Source organism: Calidris pugnax, unplaced genomic scaffold, assembly GCF_001431845.1.
Source record: "Calidris pugnax isolate Ruff unplaced genomic scaffold, ASM143184v1 scaffold24, whole genome shotgun sequence".
Taxonomy (NCBI): Eukaryota; Metazoa; Chordata; class Aves; order Charadriiformes; family Scolopacidae; genus Calidris; species Calidris pugnax.
Genome location: NW_015090922.1, coordinates 20,694,451 through 20,720,515, shown reverse-complemented (window position 1 = coordinate 20,720,515; position 26,065 = coordinate 20,694,451). Strand labels below are relative to the sequence as shown.

Below are 26,065 nucleotides of genomic sequence, written 5' to 3'. Positions count from 1 at the left end.
AGAGCTACAGGGCATTAAGATAAAAAAGCTGCCATGATTCCAGACTCTGCTTCAATTCCTGAAAACATACTTGAACTCAGAAGTGGTAGCTTAGGTAACTATGCTTTGTTTTCATTTAGCAAAACAGTGTCTAAAGAAGGCAGTATTTCAGAAATAAAGGGTAAAAGAAAGATGACAAAATGAAAGGATATCTTAAAACATAACAAACTAAATTTCAAGTACTTCTTATTTAGCTGCTGAAATATTATTATTTATTTAAAATACTCCTCCAAACCTTACACCTAAGGGCAATAACCAATGGGAATGTTTCTTAATGAAATGTCTGAGCATCTAAAAGAAAAAAATTATTTTTTTATATTTTAAAATAATGACATACTTTTAAGCTGCCCAAGATTTTGTTTAGAATTCTTATGAAATGAGAACCTTTTATTGCAATTCATTTTCTTTCTCCTTGAAACAGTTGTAAAGAGCATTGTTTTTTTTGTCAGGTACAGTTGCATGTTTCATGCATGAGAAAGAAAAGTATTACAGTTCTGATGTCTGACTGTACTTCAGGATTAAGTATCTTGTCAGTAAAGAAGATTTTTACCTCCAATGCTACAAGAAGTGTAGTGTTTGGAAGAGAAGTAAGCTGGGGCTTGCATCCACTTTACTTGGATATTCCTGACCACAAAACACTTATTTTCATTACATTCTGCACTGGTTTGACTTCTCTGTGGACCAGATGCTTCTCTCTCTGACCACACCTAAGCCAAATACCAATACACCCAAATTTTAAATTAGTACTGTCATCATCTGGGACTTCATGGGAGTCGCAGAATGCAAGCAGTGTAAACACCAAAAAGATACCATACACACTAGTAAGAACAGATGAAATAATAATAATAAAAAAAAAAAACTTATAGTAAAAGAAGTAATAACATTGTTTGTATCACGGTCCTTTTCATACAATCAACTCAAGGAATTTCAGCAGTTATCTTCATGACATTACTGAAAATACTATTCACCCCAATTCAGCAGTGGATTTAAGTGTACAATGATAACCCTGTGATTAAGTAATTAGTCCTTCCTGAACATGGGCATATTTACATACTTAAAATTTAAGAATGTGAGCACTATATGGCTGGGCCAGGATTTATAGCACAGTTCTTACAAGGCTAAACTAATTATTTGTGAATTGCTCTCATGCCCTTGGATTGAAAGAACCATATAAGGGAAGGAATGTGTTATTATAAAATTGCACCTTAACCTTTATATCTCTGGCAAACATCCATGTATTCTTTACAACTGATTAAGGACAGACAAACAGAAGAATGAAGGATATTATTTCCACTTGATACAATTTTTGTAGAAAGTACAAAGCACTGACATTCTTGCAAGATTATCATTTTAGCTGATGCACAGTATTAGTCTGTCTGCTTTTCCTTCTCATTATACTGCTTTGTTCAGTGACTAGCATCTAATAGCAGATACGCTAAATTGCAAAACCTGTTCAGACCAAATTTTCAGATACATAAATTGCAAACTAGAAAACCCATTCTCAGCTGCAAAAGGACAAAAGGGAAGCTGGCTGTCCTGTATCTGCCCAAGAACAGACAAGTCACCCTCAAGCATCTCTGCTGCTGTTGTGCGGCCTCAGATGCAGAGGAATCCTTTTCTCCACAGTAATCCTCTCGCATTGGGCTTTAGCATCTCAATTTGTATGCTTAAACTGAAATTTGAGCCCGAGTCAGTTCACTTACCCATATTGTTTCAAGTCCTCTGACTGCAAATTTACCATTACAACACTGAATCGGTTATCAACAGCAGCTCAGGTTTTGGAAGTCACTAACTAATGAACTGTTGGTTTAATTTGCTAAAAAAATTGGACTTGCAGAAATTAATGACTATGTGCCTCAGTCAGCAAGGAAGGGTTTCTACTCATTCTTGGCAAGTAGACAAACTTCGAGTCCCCTCTTCAGGTACTGCACCCACTACATTCCAATTAGCACTGGTATTGTGGTGCAATGGAAGGAAAGATGACACATTTCAAACAGCTCATGTCTGAGAACAGAAGGTGAAAGGACAACAAGGATATATTTTTTCCAACCAGTCCTGATACCTTTTACTACCATGTGTTTGATTAATTTCAAAACATCAGTTATATCAGTAAACTTAATTAAAGACCCTAGCAAAATTCAGTAGGCACAATTTCTCCTGCAATTAAGTATAGGAATGTTAAATAGGACTGGCTCCATACTTTTAGTCTAAAAATGATTGCAACTGCACATTTCATTTCTATAATTTAACTTTCATGTTAAAACATTGGCCCTGAAGTATAACTGAATTCCTGAAGATCTATTCCAGTATTGTCTGTCTCAATAAGGGAGTGTTTCCCTTTTATTAACAAATGAATCTCTTTGGATTAGAAAGAAAGAAACCCAGTTGTTTGGGTTTTTTTTTACAATAACAATTGTGATCACTTGTTTCCAGCCTGGAATATCACTATGCAAACTTGTCTTTTATGCTGCTGTAAAGGGGTACTATAAGATTTAATTCTGTCTAGCTCCAGAGATAGCCCACGTTTCTGAAAATGGTCAGGCACAATAGACCAATAGGCTACAATAGCCTACAATAGGCCAAATTCAGAGTCAGTGAAATTCCACTTAATAGACTAAGATGAGAGAGGGATCAATCTATTCACAGTCTTCTAGTAAAAATCTCCACCTCTCTTCTGCTCATATTTTCTTGGTTGTTGCTGTTCACTAGTGGGTTTTTTTTAAATGGATTGAATATCTACATGATAGCCATTAGGCTCCAGTTCTGCTTATTAGTACAAGATCATTTCATTCAATTTGCTTAATTATCTACTATTATAACTTATTATGATTCTATGTTTGCAGTGAACCTGACTGTGATTATGTCCTTGTTATAGTCCTTGTTGAGCAAAGAATGAGAACCTGGAAATGTTCACAATGGGAGTAACGGGACAAAGAATTTAACAACATTCCAGATTAAGCTTTATTTCATTTAGAAATGGATTTATATGAAGTAGTAGGCTGTGATGGCAGAAGTCTAAACCAGAGCCAAAATATCCCTTTGAATTGTAGGTACCTACTATCCCTGCCATGAAGCAGTTCGAGTCCAAATAATTAGAAACTCTACTACTTTTAATACAATTAAGAATAGGATATGGTTTAAACATCAAATGAATTAAAAATACATTTTAAAACAACATAAAAATGTAAAACTTTAGGAAATAAATCTCAAAAGATAAACTGCTTATTAAGGGGTCTTTGGATTGTTTTCACAACTGACTGACAGACTGTAGCCTGTCACTGAAAGGATACCTTCTTTTGATTTTGGATATCTTACTTCATTTACAGCATCTTTGACTTCTTTCCAGGCACGCTCTTCACCAGCCAATTTCTCAGCATCCTGGTCAATGGAAACAAAAGTATTTGATGAGAAAAACAGTAAACTGAGAATACGCAGTAATGATGAAAAACATGGTAAAAAGATTACACTAACTAAAGCTACTTGTGGGGATTGTAGCACTGTTTTTTGTAAATACACGAAAAATCATTTCACCTGGCATTCATACTCACCCTGTGTTTGCAAGTAGATGAAAGAAATCAAGAAAAAAAAATATCAAGAAAGATTAATGTAAACTTGGAAACGCTAAATGCTCAAACCAGATATTAGTTTTGCAACATAAGATATGATCTTATGCATCATAAGAAAAGACAAATAATAGCATGTGATTTTTACTATCAAAATGCATTGAGAAGATCAAATTCTCTCAAAGACCTGCTACCTAATATTTCACAGATCCTCAACCACACTGTAGAAAGGATTTAGCAAATAATTTTGATTAACGATGCGGTGATTATAGAGACTTTATAAACAGTGGGTCTCTACCTTCATCCCTTACAGTTACAAGCATGAGTTTACAGAAGTCTGCTACTCAGAAAAAGATGGATTTCAGTTTTCTTTTATAACTCATTGTTCTTTTTTCCCTATTCCATCAGATTCTATAAACAGTTATATTTTTACATCATTTTGTCATAAAGAAAGCAAAAATGTCTAATGGCTACAGCAGTAAGTTTCCCTTTTCAACTTTCTAGCAACCTTAGGCAAACGACATGGAACAAATTTATTAAAGCATCTACAGACACAGTTAAGCATCTTGAGGGATTTCCAAAATTTCCTTATAAAAGGTCCTGCTCCTCACAAAAGGGTTTTGTAAGTGCAAATTCTTTCAGGAATATTTTAAATACAGTTCTAAAAAAAACAGCCTTCAGCAGGGGTGTAGGCTTGGAGATGAACAGACAAGGTGCGTGAAAATCTATTCAAGCACATTGTAATCAACTGGTGATCACTGGGCATCACAGGATTACATCTATTAAAAAGCCTGTAATCTCTATCTGTCTACAACTGCATAATTTTCTTATTCCACTGCTCCTTATTTACCACAAATTCAGAACAGAAAATATTTATAGTGAGAATCAGCACTGACTTTCACATTTGATTTGCAGTTTTGTCTTTCCATCTGCTCCATGAAACAGCAGACCTCTGTGTATTCCTAGGATGATTAAATCAAGATTAAATCAAGATTGGTCTCAGCTGCCCCACGGTTCTGTAGAACCTTACAAAAAGGGCAGCCTGACCCCGCTGGATTTTGCACATGTACTTCCCCTACAATCAGTTCTCTGATCAAAAAGATCACCTGGAAGTAATTTTGTTCATAGCTGAATTTGCCACCAGAAGGCATAAGGTGAATGTTAGGATAAACAAGCTTGTACTGTAGAAATTTTATCAGCATAATTAATGTACATACCCAGCATTGTGATAGAATTCCACTGAATCTGTTAGCTTTAATGTAACCTCTACCAGTTTTTAAGGGAGTACATCAATTTCAGAACTCAGCTATTAACCTGTAATAATTTGTCTCTAAAACATCTTTGTAGATCAAGCACTGCTCACTGATTGATCTAAAAGATAAATCTGGCCTGTAAATGGCCTGTAATAATGATGTCTGATAAATTTTAGGTTAAGGAACTACCTGAAAAAGAAAAAATCTTTTAAGCTATCTTTTCCCACAGGCCCAAGTGTAATTCTCAGTATTTTTGTAACATGCTGTAAGCCTTACAACTAAAACCTCAGAAACATGGGAATTGGGACAGATTTATAGGTGAAGAAAAAAACCAGCCATACAGTTGTTACAGGCCAATGACTGATGCATCATTAGGGCTCACTTTGCACACAGTGGGACTTATGGATGAATCAGGTTAAACTGTTCATTGACACAGGATTATTCTTTCTCTTTCTTGTGCAGTCTTTTGAGTTGCTTTTCATTGTCTTCCAGCATTTCATTAACAACACAAAGCAATACAAGGTTGGGGCTTCCTCTAACCTTTACACCAGTGCATAGGGCTAAGTCATTACTGGCTTCATATCCAGGTAGAGAATAGGGAGTGTCTGTTGGACCAATAATCTCCCATCCCTCTCTGGATTCATGGTCTTTATCCCTTTTATAAGAGACTTTAGGATGGAGTGAGCTGGGCAGGATGCCCAGCTCTGGGAAGGATTTAAGTCACAGGTTTCAATGAGACAATGTTCTCAAAATGTGGCATTTTGGGGATTGGCTTACATAAGAACAAGCAAAGACCAGTCTAGCTGGGCCTTTTACACCTCTACTATTCTTCATCAGATTTTCATATACAAAAGAAATTCTGTCCTTTCCCAAACAACACTCTAGTTCAAGGCACGGAGCCTGCTACCAAACAGGCAGCCAAGCAGGGGCTGCAAAATAACCAGGAGGGCTTGTCACTGAGAACACTTCTGCCTTCTGGCCTAATAAACTTTTTCCAAGTAAGTTGTTTCTCTCCCTTGGACAATGCCTTGAAAGTCATGGCCATGTGATATGACTAAGCCAGCTAAAAACACAAAGCTGCCTTGGAGTTGGAATTAGGGAAATAATTGAAGCGATTAATAGTTATGCCAAACTGTTTAATTTAATCTAAGAGCATGGCCGTAACAGCTATGGGAGATTTAGCTTTCCACAGAGTAACACCCATTCAAAGCCTCTCTTTTCAGAACGTGTTCCCAGTCAAACCTCCAGGTGTGCAGAGCTGCCAACAATAACGGAAGAAAGGTTTTTTTCATCTGCAGAAAAGGAGAACCCTGGCTGAAGAAAAGGAAGAGGCTTTTGAAAAAGAAGGAAGAGTTAGTGACTTGTGCTTAATTATTTTCCTTATTTCTAACATTGACACTAAACATAAGAAAAACATTTGATGTTCTTCCGAAAAACAAAATATTTGTGTCTTGGTCTAAAAAATAATTAGACTAGATAATCTAGTCAAAAAAATGCATGACAACTTTACGATGCCTGAAACTGGCATTCTTTTCAATTCCGTTTTCACACATGGAGGCATGCTGGAGAAAACTGAGAGATGTTGAAGTCTCATGGGGAGACCAGAAAAGGTGGCTGCAACACATACTTTTCCATGGCAAGAACACAACCTTGTGATACTCTTAATAACACAGGTACAATCCATTGGAGGCAGAAGTATCACTGGATGTGCTAGCTGAACCCACAATCTAGGGTGCAAGGAAAGAAAATTGGTACGGTCACTTATTTTGAGTAATTATTCCAGATGGAAGATGGTTCCAGCACCTGCTTTCCACTTACTGCAAGCATGTGCAGGGGAAATTTTTTCATTTAAAGGTGAGTTAACATGCAACAGCAACATTTCAATTCCATCTCTCTATGCTGTCAATACCATGGCAGGTGCTACTACAGCTTTCTTGAAAAAAACACACCTGGGGATTTGTCATTTTAACACTGACCTGTACTTCAAATACTTTAGACGGAACAAATTCCAGTTATATTTCCAGTTATATTCTGTCCTCCTAGTAAAACAAGATATAGGCTAAACTCTTCACACCTGACACCTCACATCTTGAATTTAGTTAGGGTAAATAAAAAACAAAGGCTCACCTACACAATTCAACCAGACAAAATTTTACCCTTGAAATCTATTTGGCTCTTCAACAGGGGCAAATGCAAAATATTCTGTAAAGCAAAATCTTCCTGACATAAAGAACCATTTTTCCTACTCTAAATATCACAGTAATTCTGCTGTATAATGGATCCAAGAGCAAGATTAATTTTTTAAAATATTTGCTTGAACAGCATAATTGCTATAGCTTGTAGATCAGAACAACATAATTTTTTGTTTTCCTTTCAGAATACTTGCAGCTTTTATACCAAATTATTCTCCAGACTTTTAAATTTGTAGATAATCATTGCAATCTTTGTTTCAGGAGTCTGAGAACGGACATGATCAGCTCTTCCCAGTGCATCCTGTAAATGCTCATATAAGTAGCCTGTGGTACACTATACATGACTAAATGCTAGTATTTGCTTTAAATATTACACAGTTTTACGAAGTTTAGGTTCCATTAGTGACACATAAAAATGAAGACATAATCACTTAAAGCAAAGCTATAACAAAAGAGAGAGAAATAAGAAAACCAGGGGATATCTGATGAGAATTATAATCTGTTTGCATAGAGATCAAATGTAAAATGTTCTGTGGTTCTGACTTCAAGTGATAGAAAGATTTATTATAACAGCACCATCTCCTGAAACAATTACAGATATCAATCACCACAGAAATACGCATTTACAAATGTTCACTTGTCCCGTTCCTTCCTATTCCTTTGCTCCCACGTTGTTTCTAAGAATTTTTAAGGTATCTCTCTCTTCTGCTATTCTAGTGTTCTGAACACATCCCATCCTTAACTGAAGTCTCCTTAGAAAGAACTACAATCTTCAAAGTACAGATACATTTTTCTCTTTCCTTCCTGTTACTTCACACTGCCCCTCTTCCCCTGACTACTCTTGTGTTTCTTATACTTCCTAAAAGTGCTCCCTACCTATTCAAGTGCCACTGCTTTTGCAAGCAGTGTTAACAGTCACTGTTCTTTGCTATCCCAACATTTAGAATCCTGAATGTTTAAATATTCCCCTACAGACAGCACATTCTCTGAGAGAAGATCTCTGTTATCAAAACAAGCATATGCCAACCAGTCAGTGTCATTGCCCCCTCTGCCCAAATGCACTCCCATGGCTTCAGAATTGCTCACCTGTAATACACTGCACATCAAAAAATATCCTGAACATTGAAAAGGCTGATTAAGGCCTAGTCCTCCTTTCATACCTAGGCCACAGGAGAGAAATAGGACATAGATTTTCTCTCTTCTCTACAACGTTCATCTGTCTCCTCACAGATGGATGTAGAGAAGCAAGCCAGAGATTTGCCACAGAGAGGAACCGTGAAGCACTCCCCACCTCCCTCCACAGAAGGGAGAAGTGGGGACAGGAATCTCCAAACAATAATTAACTCCTACACCTCTTTTTCTTCTTCCCAGCCTTCCTCCTACAAAAATTAGGTCCAAGGGCATCCTCGTTATGTGTCTATTTCCAGCGTGCAGGTGTCCCATCCCATATAGGCAGAAATTAGCAAAGCTTCTTAGGGGGTATTGGAGTGCCAGACTGCCCTGAGAGGAGTAAAAAACAAGGTTTACACTTTTCTATGATCAGTATCTTCTCTTCTAAATACACAAATGGGATACAAGAGTGCAAATACCTCAAATATCTTAACATTTCACATAAATTGCTGACCATGGCTTACCATTTGCTTAATTTTTAAAAATTTAAGCAGCAACTTGAGATGTGCATCTAACAGAACAATTCTGATCAACTTGATGGGTTCAAATCAAAAGAGGTTTTCTTAGGCTTTGTTTGCAGAAGGTATCAGAAGAGCTTAGACACATTTAAATTAGGGCATGACATTTGAAAACAGATCTCATACTTTAAGCTCTGAAAGCACAAACAACAATTTTCTATTTCTGATTCTATTTAAAAGTGCAGCAACTACTGAACATATGTTTCTAGTAAATCCAATAACTCATTGTTTTATACCTGGCGGCGACAGGAAAGCATTAAATGAGTAGAAGATATTGCAGATCTTCTGAAGTTTCACTTTCAGTAAGACGAAGAAAAATGTCAATGAGAAAATGTGATACGTAAGTTGCTATACTGCAGGTAAACTGAATTTGTGACTTAAGTGCTTCAGAGCAAAAAGGGTACGAGGGCCTGCCAGGCAATCACAAGTGCAGGCAGCTACAGGCACAGCAAGAGAAAGCACACTTGAGCAGTTGACCAAAATATCTGAGGTCATCTCTTACAAAAAATGTTCAGTCTTTCTCATTGCCATAGATAATTCGTGCTCAACTTTGAAGCTGCAGTTTTGTGGTGGAACAGCAGTTTATAATAGAAGACTGTATATCTGAAGAAAAATGAATACTCACTGGGAAGCACAGGCTATTGCGAAGCAACCTGTGATATTAGAATTTGACTCCACACTGGAACCTGGGCTGGATTTATATTTGTATATTGGATGAAGTTTAAATTCAGAATCAAGGACTATTACATCTATTGTTATGAGGGCTGTGGTTTATAGAAGCCTACACCTTTAGCTGAGGATTTCACTCACCTTCACTCTTGGGAATGTACTTAACTGTTAAGAACTACAAGTGTGTGAAATGATCAGTGCAGAAAGCGAGGTTTACATGTGATTTCTGAAGTTTTGAAAGCTCCTCTGCCCTTTCCCATGACAAATAATGCCAGGTCCATAAATGCCAGTTCAACGATCCTTTCCAACAAGCATAAGGTTGCCCTGACCAGGAGCCGAGCTGTCAGAAGAGAAGACCTCGTGTTTGCTGTCATATGGCTCTAAAGAGGGTCAATGGGACCCAGGGCAATTCCAAAGCTACTCTGTCTGCAGACAAAAACAATGTTGTGTTCTGTGTGAGGCTATTGGGAGGTGGTGAATTTGACCTCTGAACTAATCGAATTTGTAATTTTTAGTTTTGAATTCCAACAGTACAATAAGACACATTGCAGTTGGATGCCATATTGCAGCCGTGCAGTACATTGCTCAGTATTAGGCAGGCTACATTACCTCACATAATCAATACCAGCTCTTCACGGATTGCTGACTCCAGTACTTGGAACTGCATAAGAACCGCACAGGCTAGTAATAATCTAAATTGTATAGGTATTGAAAAATTTAACAGTTGTTCACACCATTCATGTTTAAGTGCTCTACTTAGGCATTCAAATCAAGATGAAGGTTTCCCCTGCATACAATTAGTGCAAAAAACCTTCACATGGTAGTATAACCTTTCCTAAACTTTATCCAACTTAGATAGAACATTAGGGTATTTACTCAGAAATTTAAAAGGAGTAAAAGGAGGCATTGAAAACAACTATGGGAAATTTATTAAAATGAGATGCTTTTAATAAAGAGAAAATTAAGAGCAGCAAGTCCATTTTCAGAGGTAGTTTCATTTAATAAAATTAAATAGGACTAAGATAATTTTATCCCAGTATCTTACATGTAATTAAGTCTAAAAATATAAGTTAAGAGAGGAGCAAACAGACCAACAGTTCTCAACCTCTCCAGTTGCAAGACTGATATGTGTCAGGCTTACAGATCAACACACCAAATCCAGTAATTGTATTTTTGTCAGATTCACACTCATACTCCACTCTTACTCACTGCAATCCTGCTTCAGCTATTTCTATGACTTTTTTTAGACACACACACTTTTAAACAGCCTTTTCAAAGATCACTGCATCTGTATATTGTATATTAGAGAGGCAATCTCATAAATGTTTTATATTGAAGTAAAATGACATCCCTCTTCCTACTGACTCCCCTGCTTACAGATTCAAGGGTTACATTAGTCTTCCTTGCCAGAGAACACAATGTTTTCCATTTCTATACAGATACTCATGCTGAGATTCATCTGACCAAGTGTAGACATTTGGGCTACCCTTCTATTTGACAGAGAAAAAGAGGCATTCTCAGGGTGTAATTTGTATTATCCTAAAGCAGGCTCCAAAAATACGTCAGATGAATCAGAGTCAAAGTGTGCCCATTTTTCTTCATTTTATCCATAAAGGAAGTCTAGAGTAACTAACCCAGATGCCGACACTTACACTGTAGCTGTCTGAGATTTGGTGAAATAAATCATAGCTACAGATCCTCATATCAGATGTGGAACATGTGTTCTACCTTTGCAGTGGTGGTACATTATATTTCAATAGGTCTAATTTATCAAGCAATTCCAGTTACTCTGTATTATTTACCTGTCCTCATAAATGTTTATTTTTCTCTCAGTCTTTGTCATCTATGAATTTTACTGGCAATGATTTTGCAATGATTTCCAATTCATTCATGAAAATGTTAGGTACTGTAGAAACAGGGTTATTATGGACACATTCTGAAACTATTTGGTAAGCATTATATATAACTGATGATTACAGTGATTTAATGTTGAAGTGTGTTGTCAGAACAATCTTTAGAGTGTTGTATTGGGTTTGCATGGCATTGTTTTGGTAGCAGGGGACTACAGGTGTGGCTTCTGTGAGAAGCTGCTAAAAGCTTCTCCCCTGTCTGATAGAGCCAATGCCAGCTGGCTCCAAGACGGACCTGCCACTGGCCAAGGCCGAGCCCATCAGTAATGGTGGTACCACTCCTGGGTTAACATACTTAAGAATGGGAAAAGAAGTTGCCGTGCATGGAGGTTAACGGTGGAGCAGATATCCACCTGCAGCCCGTGGAGGACCTCCCACCACAGCAGGTGGATATCTGCCAGAGCTGCCTCGCAAAGGAGGCTGTAGCCCATGATGGAGCAGGCTCCTGGCAGGACCTGTGGACCCATGCAGAGAGATGCCCACACTGGAGCAGGTTTGCTGGCAGGACTTGTGACCCTGTGGGGGACCCACTCTGCAGCAGACTGCTTCTTAAGACTGCACCCCGTGAAAAGGTAGAGCAGTTCGTGAAGAACTGCTGCCTGTGGAAAGGACTCATGTTGGTGAAGTCTGTAAAGCACTGTCTCTCATGGGAGGGACCCATGCTGGAGCAGGGGCAGAGTGTGAGGAGTCTTTCCCCTGAGGAGAAAGAAGTGGCAGAACCATGTGATAAACTGACTGCAATCCCCATCCCTCGTCCCCCTGCACCACTGGAGGGGAGGAGGTAGAGAAATCAGAAGTGAAGTTAAGCCCAGGAAGACGGGAAGGGTGGGGGCAATGCATTTTAAGATTTAGTTTTTATTGTCCCATTATCCTACTCTGATTTTGATTGGTAATAAATTAATTTCCCAAAGTTGAGTCTGTTTTGCCTGTGATGGTAGTTGCTGAGGGATCTCCCTGTCATTATCTCGACCCATGAGCCTTTCGTATATTTTCTCTCCCCTGTCCAGTTGAGGAGGGGAGTGATAGAGCAGATTTGGTACACCCGGTGTCCAGCCAGGGTCAACTCACCACAAGTGTATATATATTTAGAACGCATATGTATAAATTCCTGTAATAGGAGAAAAGACATCAAAGAAGCTCAAAGCTTTCATCAGTCTCGAACATCACAGCCCAACTGAATTTTTAAAAAGACCAGTAATGCTCAGAGATCAAGTGTTAAAGCTTTTGTGTTTTACATGCACTCTTTGTGGTAAAAACCTAAGCAAATAACATTACAGACAGTATTTCCTCTCAGCAGCATAAAAAGCAGCATACAACAATGCTAGGCAATTTAGCAAGAAAGCAAGATAATCTCTAAAGAGAGCTGTCAAAATATAAACAATACACAGGGCTATCAGCTAAATTTCACCATAGCACCTTGCCTGGACCCGGGGACTCTTCAAATGAAAGGTACGTCCATTTAACACATTCTGAAGTCATTCCAGTTAAGTGCTGGTCATTCTGGTTGCTCACCAAAGCATTTCCCATATTTATTTATAAATTAGGTACTTTAAATACTACTACTCCTTCTGGTGAAAGAGGAGTCATAATTACACTAGGACTATTGTAGTTCTTTTCATTGCCTTTTCTCCGTACTGTTTTATAAAATCCTAGTGCTGCACACAGCAGCACTGGAACAGACTGGAACTTTGTAGGCCCAAAACTCCAGTGCCTACTCCCAGTCAAGACGATGGAAATTGCAGTTTATTCCATGAGCAACAGGACTGAGTTTTGTGTCTCTAACAGCACTGCCTTTATAAATGTCCTGATTTTAGGAGTTTAGAGATGACTGCAAAATTCCTATCCAAGCTGCACAGGCTACAAACTGAAATAAAAATTGATCGGACCATGGGAAGAAATATAAATTGAAGTTCCCTATTTATCAATTCATAAAAGCCAGAGGATGGGAGGAAAAGCAAAGGAAACTATTCACAGCATAGCACCAGAGAAATAAGGAAAAATATGCCAGACCACCCAAAATTTCTTGGCATGTTTGTAATTCCATCACCATCTCCAGCATCAGTCCCAAAAAACCCTGTGGGTAATTGGTTACCTGAGGAAGAATACTGTTCAGCCTAATCCCTAGCAATTGTGAGGCTGGTATTGCAGATTGTCTTAGACATTACTCATTTGTTAAGGCAATCTCTAGTTCTATCTTATCAAACAAACTGAGAGCTATAAGGCAAATCTGCTTTATTCCTTAATTCTACAACCTGTGGAGACACAGAGTGCCACTAAGGACATTTCGTGGCCGAAAAGAGATATGTAGGTCTGAAATCCTCAGAATACTTAGGTATTCACAATCCATAATCCAATCGATATCAGTGCATTGAAAAATGTACTGAAGTTTATATGTACGCATAAATCCCATTAAACTTAATATTTATGTGAAAGACTAAACACTTCACTATGTAGAGGTGTAGCTATTTGTGTATCAAAGTTCAATTTATGCGTCAGGAATTTGAAGAATTTGTGCCCATTGAATTATTGGTTCTAACTGAAGATATACTGACATTAAGTTAGATATTTATTTTGAATACGAATATAAAAGCTATTTAATATCTAAAATGCATGATATATCACATGATAGTATGGTATCTATAGTAGTTATGGTTTTTAATGTATACTGTAATGTAAAATATCAATATTTACTGCAGCATATGTTTTCTGAATTAATGGGTATGAAATACAGGGAGTTTATGGTTTTGAAAAGCACATGAAACATGATTAAGATCACACACAGTTGATCAATCTATTCTACACTTTAAAATATTTGACAGATACCAAAAGTGGCAATTCCTAGAGCACTGGTAAAAATTGACTGCCTAACTCACTAGCACAATTCTTGAATATTCAGTGTCAATGCTCAAATCCACACTGACCAGTCTCCAAGTTTTTTAAAGTCATGAATAAAAAAAGGTTGAATTAATTTTGTTCGACTGCAGCTCTTCATAGAGCACAGTATGTGGAGTTTCCTCCTTTAGAATTTTGCCAACAAATTTGATTGTCTCCTAGCTGCATATTAGTTTCATATAACCAAAGAAGCAGTATGCAAATACCTTTAAAAGACTTAGTACAGTGTTCTAGTCATTCCAAGAACTTCTACTTTGGAGAATTATTACTGACTATCCTCTAACTAACACCAACTTAAACCAGTAGAGGTTCTTCCAGTCTTACGGGAAGCAGCTAGAAACACTCCATAAGGCAAATGAGTGCTTGAAACAAACTGTTTCCAGTACTTTTCTAGTACTCTATTATTCTGATTCAATAATATGAACATTTTAGTCTCTGTCAGAAAAAACAGGAAAATGGCGACAACCCAGAGAGAGAAAAGGACATTCTCTAAAATGTAATAATGTCATGGAAACTATTATAAGGCCTTTGAATATTTCTCAGTGCCTTCATTTGCTGTTTGAATAGCTATCATGCAGCTGGTTCCTGCTGACTGTCATTGTTACAAGTTTTTAGGTGACTCAGCAATCAATGGTGATCAGCCAAGGTGACTCAAAGCAAGGAGAGGTAGACTATATCACAAAACGTGTACTGGAAGTTAGACCTCCTGACTCACATGTAAGCTTCTGTTTATGGGACCTGCTGGAACAACAGAATCTGGTGATGCATAATCTATATTGGATTTCCAATTTTTCCAAAACAGTTCATGGTACTAGTAATGTATTTGTCTCCTGATAAGTACTCTCTACTAAGTGCTTCATTCATCGTTTGTAAACACTGTTCTCCTAAAATATTTTTCCTAATCAGATGGATGAGTGTCACCCCTCTAAAAAGCAGGCTATCTCAACCCCTCCTTTTTAAAATTTCTTTTGCAGCTGAGGTTTTGGGGTAGGGGAGAAGCAGCTCACTTTGCATGGATTCCCACCTTCATTAACTACACACAATGTACTAGTAAAAACTCCACAGCATCTTTCTCCCCTATACCAAATGTCTATAGATTCAAACTATGGTATTATTAGGCAGTAGCTTGAATCATATCAAAAGCTTTCAAAGCTCAGGACTCGTTTTGTGCATGGGAATGATGCAAACTTAACATAAAGTTGTGCACCATAAGTATTTTGAGAGTAAAATTTAGTCTAGATCTTGTCAAAGGAAGTGAAGAAACTTTAGTTTACATCCAGCACTTTTCAGCACTGACTAAGGCAAAGTTTCATGCCTTATCTTTTCTAAGGCATGTATATGATGCAGCAACATGTTTTTCTTAATGACTGTGGTCAGGTAAATCTTGGGTAGAGTTGGGATGCACTGTTTTACCAAGCTCCCTAATTCAAATCAGTGTTTGCAGTGTAATCAACAGCTTTCATACAATTCGCTGGGCAGTCTTGTGGAAAATAGCAGGACATCCTGGAATGGGTCAAGAAATTACACGGTCCTCTGCTGCAACTCGCGTGGCTACAGTAAATTTAGCCTTGTCAAGCCTGCTGCCTTTTACACAACAGAAAGTTCCTATTCATGCCTAAAAATAAAGCTCACAAATGCAAAATTTGTAACTACAGCTTTAATTACTGCATTGTTGTGATATTAATTAAATTATTGGCACATTGCTTACCATAGCAATTTTTCAATCCAAAGCATTCAATCTGCAGTTTTACAGTGTCAAAAGTTATAGACTTCCCTGCTATTCAGATGAGCTCATTCTTGCTTTAATAGACTTCAGAGGATATTAGTTAACGACTGGAACTAATTTAGGCACTGAAGAGCCTGAAAAATCAGGCTCGCTCTTAAGATTTGTCACTTCCTACGAATTCAGCCAGAGCCCCAAACTTTGAAGAATCACACTGTCAAAAAGAAATTAGAATGAAGTCATGATACCTGATGACCTTGCCAGAGCGTCCTAAATCAACAATAAATCAATCTTTGAAAAATAAAATTAAAAATAACATTTGGCATGTGAAAAGTTTAGAAGTCTAAAAGTTTAGAGGCAAATGACAGGAATGCCACTTTTCTTCATTTAAATAAGAAGAGTAGAGTGAAGGTTGCACTTCCACAACGTGGCATGGGAAATAACAATGTGATTCTTTTTAGCTTAGTTTCATACTGAATTATTCTAAAGACTAATTCATCTTTTTAATGTTATTTATATAACAGGTATTTCTGTATCTTTTTCAAGGAGGGAAATATGAAACAGCACTGTACATTATTTACCAAAAATCACAAAACGATAACAGCCACCAAAATGTACTCTGTGTGTAATATATTGCTCACTAAAAAGGTATACAGTATCTTCAAAATTGTCCCTGTCTGTTCCATACATGTACCCATCTACATACACATATGCGTACAATATAGCTTTTCCTTTTAAGATCTCTTTTTTTGCAGTGTAGATAAATGTCCACTTCACCACACAAAGTAATTGCAGTGAAATGGATCACAGAATACACCTGCAAGTAGATGGGTTAAGGACATTGTTTAGTTCATAGATTTAACAACGGGACAGACTACCATATTAAAATCTAGATTACTAGATTGTATTTTTTTCCAGACATTTCTTAACCAATTCTTAACCCATATAAATAAAATGATGATCAGGCCCCCTGTGCACAAGTCTGCTTTACAAAACCACTCATTCCTTTCATTGGAATTATCAGAAAACAGAGACAATAGACAAAGCAATGAAGCTAATCTTTTGTTTTATCAAGCATAATAACAGTAATAACTAGCTCTAATAACCGTCCCAAGGAAGCTGGATAAGCTGGATGTCTGGAATGGTGGAACACTGCTAGCTGGGCACTTCAATATATCCACTACAGCCTGACACAGTGATGAGAGCAGATTCCTCTCCCTTGGCAAAAAAGTGTCTCTGCTTAAAATCTGCCAGAAGATTTACATTTCCTCTTATAAGACTGGGTCAGAAGGGAATGAGATTCTGCTCCCCTCAGATGAGCAGAAAGCCGGACTCCTGGGAGAGTGCCACACTCCAACTCCTACATCAGCTTGAAATACAAAATCGTTGGACCAAATTGATGCAGGTTTCCCTATTAAGGAACCCCCAAACAAGAAAGGAGTCTGCATACAGCTCCCAACTCCTGTCTGTTTATAAGAACAGCAGTATCTTTTCTGTGACCTCTGAGAACCCAAGTGAGCTCCAGCTGACTGCTGCCAAGTCGTGAGCAGAGGACACCAAGGCAGTCCTGAAGCAACTGGGAGAGGTAAGTTGTCATGGAAAACTGATCACAGTCCATTTGTCACTGTCTGACACTGTCTGTGGGACTGCCCTTTGATGGAAAAATATTACAATGTTGAAAGATGGAAGAAGCCTCAGAAGTCATGTAAGAAATGCTAAGAAGCTGAAGAGATGATGCCTTTGTTAGTGAACAAGAGAGCCCCGAAATAGAAGTGGTTGCCTTGGTTTTCAGTGTCATTTTTGGCACTAGAAAAAAAAAGCCCTCTGTCCTTGGCTGTTTGGAAATAGATCCCAAGAGGGTAAGATCCTCTGAAAGGGAACAGAAGAGTGTTAGACTGACTGTTGGATTTCAGGAACATATCCAGGCTTTCTGTCACTACCAAATGTCTTGCCAGAAGGAAGGAGCTGTTAATCAGCCAACCACCTATGGAAAGAATCAGCATTGTGTCCCTGTGGGCTGCTAATTACTGCCACTGGCTTTTGTAGGTGCTGGTTATACTAACATTAGGCTGAAAGGGTAGGTGGAGCTCTGGCTTGACTTCCCTCTGTAGTTTGCTTCTAGTGGCAAAACAGTAAAAAGAAGATGAGGAATGAACAGACAATTTCTAAAATAAACTATTCCAAACCCTATCTTTTTGTAGGAAATGGAGTTAACCAGCATTTTGTAGAACAAAGTCCTGATCCTTTTTTTTTTCTTAACACACCCTTAGTACCTCAGTACTTAGCAAGTACCTTAGAATCATGACTAGAGATACAAATGCTCCTACTTTACTCTTTGCTTTGATCAAGAAGTTTTATGTTCAGTTAGCTCTAAAAACAGACTTGTTTTCAACAATATTTAATCCTTGCTTCTCAGGCTTCATCATTTGAATTAATTTGGAGATCTCATCTTTCATATAATTCTTGTAAAACTTAGTGAGAATTTAAACGCCTGAAAATAAATAAATATTGGGGAAACTGGGACACAAACTTCTGGAACTTGACAATTCAGCAATCTAAAAAGGCACTTCTTAACATGCAATTTTGTATTTCCTGTGTCCTAAATATATATTCCCTGAGGGAAGGGTGATATTTTTGTACTAACACCACACTGATGTTAAATGAAGCCTTTACATGCTAATTCAAAACAACAGTCCATAATAATATTCTTCATGTAACAATGCCTCTGTGATTTGAGCACATATTCATCAATGGGATTCAACCTCCATGAGGCAAATCAACTACAGACATATGCTCTAGCAACAAATTTCATCAACAAACATAGAGGACCATTTACATTTGATGAAATTCCTAAATTACAACTGTGTTGTTTCTTAGGATAGGAATAGTAGGATCAGGAACTTAGTCACTTTTTTTTTTTTTTTTATAAAAGAGCTGGTAGATATATGGAAGTGCAATACCAGCTAAAGAACTGCAGGTAACATTTTTATATAGACGGCTTGGCTGCTGTTCAGGGGACCTAATTTTGAGAGTCCTTGAGTTGGAAACTGGACTTACGATGTTCTCTACCAAAACTCAGGTTGCAATATAAGTAAGTACTAAGCAAAGCAATAAACTGATTAAAGGAATAATGTACTTACTGGCATTATGTTATTATTAGCTTTGGCAACTATCAAATACTGGCAAAATATAAAAATGATTCAGATTCAAACCCATTGCTTTTGACCTTGTAATAAATAAAAGCCTTCCAAAAACCAAGCTAGACTAAAATATTAAATCCTGGCTCCAAAGGAGAAAGATGACTAATAACAAAGTGATTCTATAAGCACAAATCTCCCTGAAATCCTTGGCTGAAAATGTAGCATGTGAACAATACCCTGGCTCATGACTGTGGAAAAAACTGTTCTCCATTCAAAATGTTTGTCATCAATGTAATCCCATCTTCAATTATAACTAATGTACGGGGCTTTTATGTACTGGAATGGTAACACATTGCCAGGAGTTCAGCTTTTAGGAAGGCACACATTTCCTAATTACAGTGGAGATTGATCTTAAAATGGAGCAAATAATAATGTATAAAGCTGTCAGAGATACAATGAACTGAAGACATTACAGTAGCAATAACTTAGACTACTGGCAGTCAATAAATATTCTGTGAGTGACTTTTAGAAAGACATGGTATTTTTCCTCTTCTACTTCCTGATATTTTTTTTTCAACTTGGGCCAAAATCAATTAAAAATATTGGTTAGATCTGTAGCTTTTGCTATTTAATTTGGCAGTACTTGTATTTCCAAAAGGTGCACCTTAATCTTATCTTAACCAGTTCATACTGATGTGCTAGCACTTGCTATTCTTCCCTTGTCAAATCAGCAGCCAAGCTGCTTCACCAGTTGCTAAAAGAGACTGGTCAGCATTATGGTATGACCTCTTAGAATCAAAATGCAGCTGACATTGAGGCCCAGTCACCAAAAATTATTTGAGATCCAAAGGTCTAGCTAGTTGCTACTGTCTGCTTCCATATTTTCTCCTCCTTGATGACAGGTACACACCTGGATTATTCCATGGCTGTGGAGAGATTCACACTGAAGTCCTTTCATCAGCAATAACCAGTGAGGAACGTTTGCTCCCATGATATGCAATGCAGCTGTGACTGCACAGGCATGGACCTCTCCATTTGGTCTAGGGCTGTGTCTGCTCACACTGAGTATGCCAGCGTGCATCAGCTGAAGTTGATGCTCAACTTCAACCACTTCAACAAGGTCCCCGTGGTTGGGCTGCAGCATATGTGTACTTGAAAATCCGGACTTTGTCATATTACAGTCTCAGATCTAGACAATTGTGCAAGTGGATAGTGTATACTTAGGCAGGCGTTAGGGAAGATTCTTATGCTGTATGAACTTGCTGTATCTAGCTAAAAAGACCAAGTGACTGGGAATTTTGAAGTCATTGCTGGTGTTGGAGTGAATTTTGCTGTTTTATACAGTTGTGACCTAAAACACTACAGTAAACAAGAAATAAAAATATTTCTTGATAGATAAATTGCCCCTTAAATCATAGGTCATCAGAGACCTGAAACATTAGAAAAAGCCCACACAGGATCATGTAACCTAGAATGGCAGAAGAGCACTTTGACACGTTACTTTTGTTTGTATGCATAGCTAAACTGTGTGATTCTAGTATGATGTAACCACCACCTAAGTTTAATCAATTTTAGCAAAAATAACAGTGAAGAAGCAGTGACACTGGCTGTAAGATATAGTTGTCTACAGCAGCAGCCAGACATAAATGCTCGAAGTGATCTGCATAAACAGCTTTTACCGACAATCTGGATGTTAGTGTTCTGAAACATACATACTTGCAACTGCACTTCGCTATCCATGTCAGTCAGCACAGAAACATAATCATGTGACTCTTGATTTTGTGTTCATATATATTTCATGGAGCACCACAATGTATCTCGCCCAACTTTATCTGTCTAAAGTGTGGTTATTTACTCAAAGGAATTCCTTTAACCTCTTTTATATCTATTCCAGTTTTCATAGGTTTCTACTGCAAGATAGTATGAATGAGCTGCTCATCTTTTCTTTGGGTAAAAAGGGAGGCTAAAAACTGGCTTAGATTAGATGCCCGACTAAAGTTAGGAGAAATTAGTAGCATTTTGTAGACTAAATCTGTTATTTGCTCATGTAGAGGTCTCTGAGGTTAAATACAACCTTTTTTTTATTTTTTTTTACAGCACTAAGATACCACAGGTCAATGGGAACTGCATAAAGCACACAGTTAATCCTCAACTAAGCCTCAAACCATTCCACTTGAAGGAATTATTCTCATTAAAACAAACCCAGCAGTTAAAACTAAAAGACCTTAGAAAATGCAGCATTCTTTGGACATCAGAATATTCAGCAGAAGTAAATTGCCATCTTCATGCTGCATTTGGGGAAATGAGCAAAACAGAACTTCACAGAACATTCACAAAAAAGGGTCCTCGATTTAGACAGACTGGTCTGGTTTCTAGTAAAAAATCTGGTTAGCTCCAACTGAAACAGTAGCTTAAAATGAATTTCCCAAAGTCACTTATGAAGTCAGTAACCAACTTGAGAGTAGAAACTTGATATCATCTTCCTTCTTCACTTGAACACATAAGACTAAACGAACAAGCTTTTAGAAAATATACTAGGAGACATTAACTTCATTGATAAGAAACTTGTAAAGTATTTTTATAAATATGAATAAATAAGCACACATGTAACTAAGTACCAATATGTATAAGGTTTTTATGCCCTTTATATAAACTTTAATCTATACTTCCCACAGAATCCTCGGGATTGCTTTAGAAACATTAAAAAAGATGTAGAATAAAAGCTACAATGGAAATGACTTGACATAGTTTTACTGTAAGTTGATCTGTGCATCTCAAGAGTGACTCTTCTGCTTTCCTTGGTCCCTATTATGTGTTCAGCAGCTAGCATGCACACTCAGCAAGACTGGAACTTGGGAATAACAAGAAGACACAATCTCTATAAGCATTTCTTAGAAAAAGGATTTTAACTTTTTTGTTGAGATGACTACAATTGAAAAAATCCCCAACACCCAAGAACTTACTTGAAGGCCTAAAGTCAAACTGGAATTTGGAATTTTACCTATAACAAAGATTTATGAGATGGATCGCTCTTGACTAAACCATGGTATTTACAAAGCAATGTTGCAATCTGGGAATTCACTGTTAGCTGATTATATTTGTTGAATCATAATGTTGAATCTGCCACCCTTGATGGCACAAAGTTGCAGCAGTTGTCTACTCTGTTCACAAAGACTTTGCCTTTTAAAAATATTCCAAGATGTCTTGGAAATTTGTCTCAGTATTAGGGGTATTTCAGCGGCGATATTATTGAATGACTTTTAAGCATCTAAATCCAGCCATTCTGTAATTCAAAACCCCCAGAATTTCCAAAAATATTATCTCCATTGTAGCTGCAGTGTCACATGCATCTCGGCTTCAAACAGTGTCTGAGATCAATGGAAAAAATAAAAATCTGTGTTTCCAAGTTAGTCATGTAAACAGTTGTATTTATAAAATCTCTGCCACAGGAAAACGAAATGCAGTACTATGAGGACTGCTGCAGATTATATCTAATCATCCTAGACTGAGGCTGAGGATAAAAATGTCTTCTTCATAGACATCAACAGACAAAGCTGACATGAGGTTCCTAGCCCTTCACAGACCTCTTTATATGGTAACAATGAGGAAACTACAGAATTTCAGAATGCAGTCACAAAGAGCTTTCCAAACATTTTACAATATCATCCCCACGGGGAATTTTGACAATGGGGCAAAAAAAGATATATGGAATATGAACTCAAACCACAGTTAAAAATTTCAAAGATAAACAGTCATTAATTATTTTTAACCTATATATGATACTTTTGTTTTCATCAATATATGCACATATAATTTCACTACAATATTTTTTGATGTTGTATGTTGACTCTTATACTGAAGTGTACTGCAGCCTGTGGATCTTGTTTCTTAAAACATTTCACATGCTGAATGGTCCGTACATCACTTGCCTACCCTTTCACAAACTGTTAAGCAATCCTTAAAGACTCTTTAGCTTGCTTACTTTTCTTAATTGTCATTGCATCTGTGGGGATACCTTCCCCCAAAACTAATCTAAGATTTCATGGCACTTGAGTTAGCATCTTTGAAAGAAAGACGAAAAGAGGTCTTCCCTTCGCTGCCTCCAAGTAGCATTGCAGCAATCTTGATCAGGCACAGAACACCAGTAACCTTTGCACATGGACAGCAAGTAATTTAGCATTATGTCATAAGCCTGAAACTTTTCTGTGTTCTCTTTTTTGAACTGCTTACTGATGAATCAAAGGATAAATGGGCGTACTTTGCCTTGAACACAACTACACACACACACAACTGTCCTACCCAACACAGAGTTTAAACTTTGGTGTGGGGTTTTGTTTGGTTTTTCTTTCTGTACAGCAATTATTTCATGAATTGTACCATGCTTCTGGGAACCACATTTTCATCATAACTTTCTTACAATTTCTAATATACTGGGAAAACATTTAGCCATGGCAAGTGACTCACCCAAAACAGGCATTTGTGAAAATAAGAACAAGTGGACATGTGACTAGAGGGACGAAGTGCATAAGCTGCTATGAAGCCAACCTCATTTTGTGTATTCCATTTGACCTCATGAGGCTTGGAGCCAAAATTATTCTGGCCAAGCTGTATAAATATGAAGAAACCTAGAATATAATTAAACCAGGCTAGGCTAAACCCTAGTAAAAGTTTATGCTGAACAAATTTTTATCTACTACAACTACTGACCAGATACTCCAAGGACTTACGAAAGAGACCATAAAAACTACAGTAATCCAAGGAGGTTCACCACCCTCTCTAACAACTGCTCAATATGTCTGGTAGTTCTTGAAAATTATTGATGCGGGTGTTTCTCAGAATTAATTTAACATTATTATGAGGATGAGCACAGGCTTCCTGCAGCATCAGACAAGTGCTTCAGTTAAAGTTCCAAGATTATTCTTTCAAATAGAAAAAAAGAATCCCTTCTGTTTAGCTTAAAGTCATGTTAACTCTCATGTTCAGAAGTCCCTGAAACTCAAAAATTATCTGAACCACACCTTGGAACTGAAAGTGGTTCCTAGCTTTACGAACAATGCATGTTTTAGCAATAAATTATTCTTATCGTGTTGTCAATATTTCCTGCTTTTCTTTCCTTCACGGTTGTCTTTCATAGGAACATGAACAGCACTGAGGGCAGGGGTCATTTTCTTCGCAATTCTGGCCATTCGATTACTAGCAAAAGATAAGTATTACGTAAAGGAAGGGAAGCTGCTGACAGGCCTTGGAAAATTCTGTTTCATTGGCAAGGAATTTCTTCACTCAACCTACCTTTTCTTTATTCTGGCAGAGAAGACAGTCGCATTCAAAGCAATACTGGCGCATCAGTTGCTTTTGGCGTTCGCTGGTGGGCCCCAGTGATTCAATATAGCTGATGGTGAGCTGTGTGCAGTACATACAAAACCAGAGTTGGTATATTTTAAAAAATCTCCATATTCAGTGTATCTATAGCTAAGGTAATATTTTTGGATACAACATTTTTACAGCATAAAATAAAATTTTTATCTTAAGCAATTATTTCCTAGAAAAAGTGACAATATTTTCAGAGGGAAAAAAACAGGCCAAAAATTATTTCCATGGAGGAACACTTTTTGACATTGCTGTTCCATATTGTTTGAAATTATTAATCCCCCCCAAATTACCACTATTTCAATTTTTCATCCTAATTTGTAAGAAAAAGAAAAAAGAAACAGGGAGAAAGACAGTGGAAAAAGCAGCTCAGTATCTGAATTCCATGTGCACAAAATCTTTTTTTCTGTCTAGCTCCAAAGCTTAGGTGTGTATTTAGCACTGGAGTTATACAACATCCAACTATCTCAAAAAATATTGTGTCAGGGAAGTCCCTACTTTCTCACAAATATATGCTTGAGCCTGAGAAAAGCTCCTTTTATGTCATACCCATCTCCCATATGTCTGTGATGTTTCCTTTGTGACCATGGAAGCACAAAAGCGTTGCAGTCAAAGTTGTTGAAACAATTGACAAGAAAATCTATTAAAATGATAAAAGAAAATGCTTATATTTGTGCCATTTTCAACTCTTCATGCTGTACAGACTGAATTCCAATGAACTACAGAGAAGTCTGTAGTTTGTTCATTTTGACGCCTGCCAGAAGGAATATTACAGGGCTAACCATTTGTAGAGCTCTTCAAATGTTTAAAGTGCACAGGCATCAACTAATGATAAGGGAAAGCATATAACAAAATAACAGCCCAGCTCAGACCAGCATTCAGTCGTACATGCTATTGAGTGATTACACTACAGGCCCAACACACTCTGAAACACTCCAGAGAGGTCAGAGCTAACACATCTTGAGCCTAGACACTTCAACTAATTGGGAGAATTCTCACATGGTTCTCAGTTAAATCATGAGAGTCCACTCAAAGAAATTACAGGAAAACCTGACCAATTTGTAGTAATGACTATGTAATTCATTGTCAGAACCTGCATTTTGCAAATTAGTGAGCATTCTAATTAAACGAGCAATTAACAAGCAACTAAAACAATGCCTGCATTTTTTTTCATTTATTATTACCATGTAATTTGATTACACATTGAAGGAAAACTGTATTAAAGGAAGATTACTGAGATGGCAAGGTCAAGCATTTAAAATGATCATAAGCAGAAAGCCTGCAGAAAAAAATAAATATGGTCTCATAATTGAAGATTAATATTATAATTAATGAAAGAGAGAAATTAAAGTTCCACAGATAATCAGAAGTTAGAAAGTGTGAGAAGCTTTTTAGGTTTTGCATTCTATATAATGTTGTTCTGTCCCAGCTAGTGCATGTGTAAGCCAAGAGGGGATTAGTTTCACCACCGCTGGTTTAGAGCAGAACAGTCTGCACTACATTTACCCGGGAGCTGTAGGCTTCCCTCTGAGCTTCTGTAGTGAACGGGTGGAAACTGTTTTGCCTATTTCTTTTCCACTCTTTTGTCACAAGCTTGGTCTCTTCTGCTCCATTCTCTCTGATCTGTCC

The 26,065-nt window shown here is 37.4% G+C and overlaps 1 protein-coding gene across 2 annotated transcripts in view; it reads right to left on the bottom strand.

Annotated features, from left to right (window-relative positions):
* Positions 1-26,065, bottom strand: part of SMYD3 (SET and MYND domain containing 3) — a 395,935-nt gene that overhangs the window by 52,876 nt on the left and 316,994 nt on the right. For both annotated transcript variants that reach the window (XM_014950576.1, XM_014950578.1), the window contains exons 8-9: positions 24,359-24,469; positions 3,330-3,417 (exon numbers count right to left, since the gene is read on the bottom strand). In XM_014950576.1, the coding sequence (XP_014806062.1) occupies positions 3,330-3,417; positions 24,359-24,469 (199 nt within the window). The remainder of the gene's footprint in view (positions 1-3,329; positions 3,418-24,358; positions 24,470-26,065) is intronic.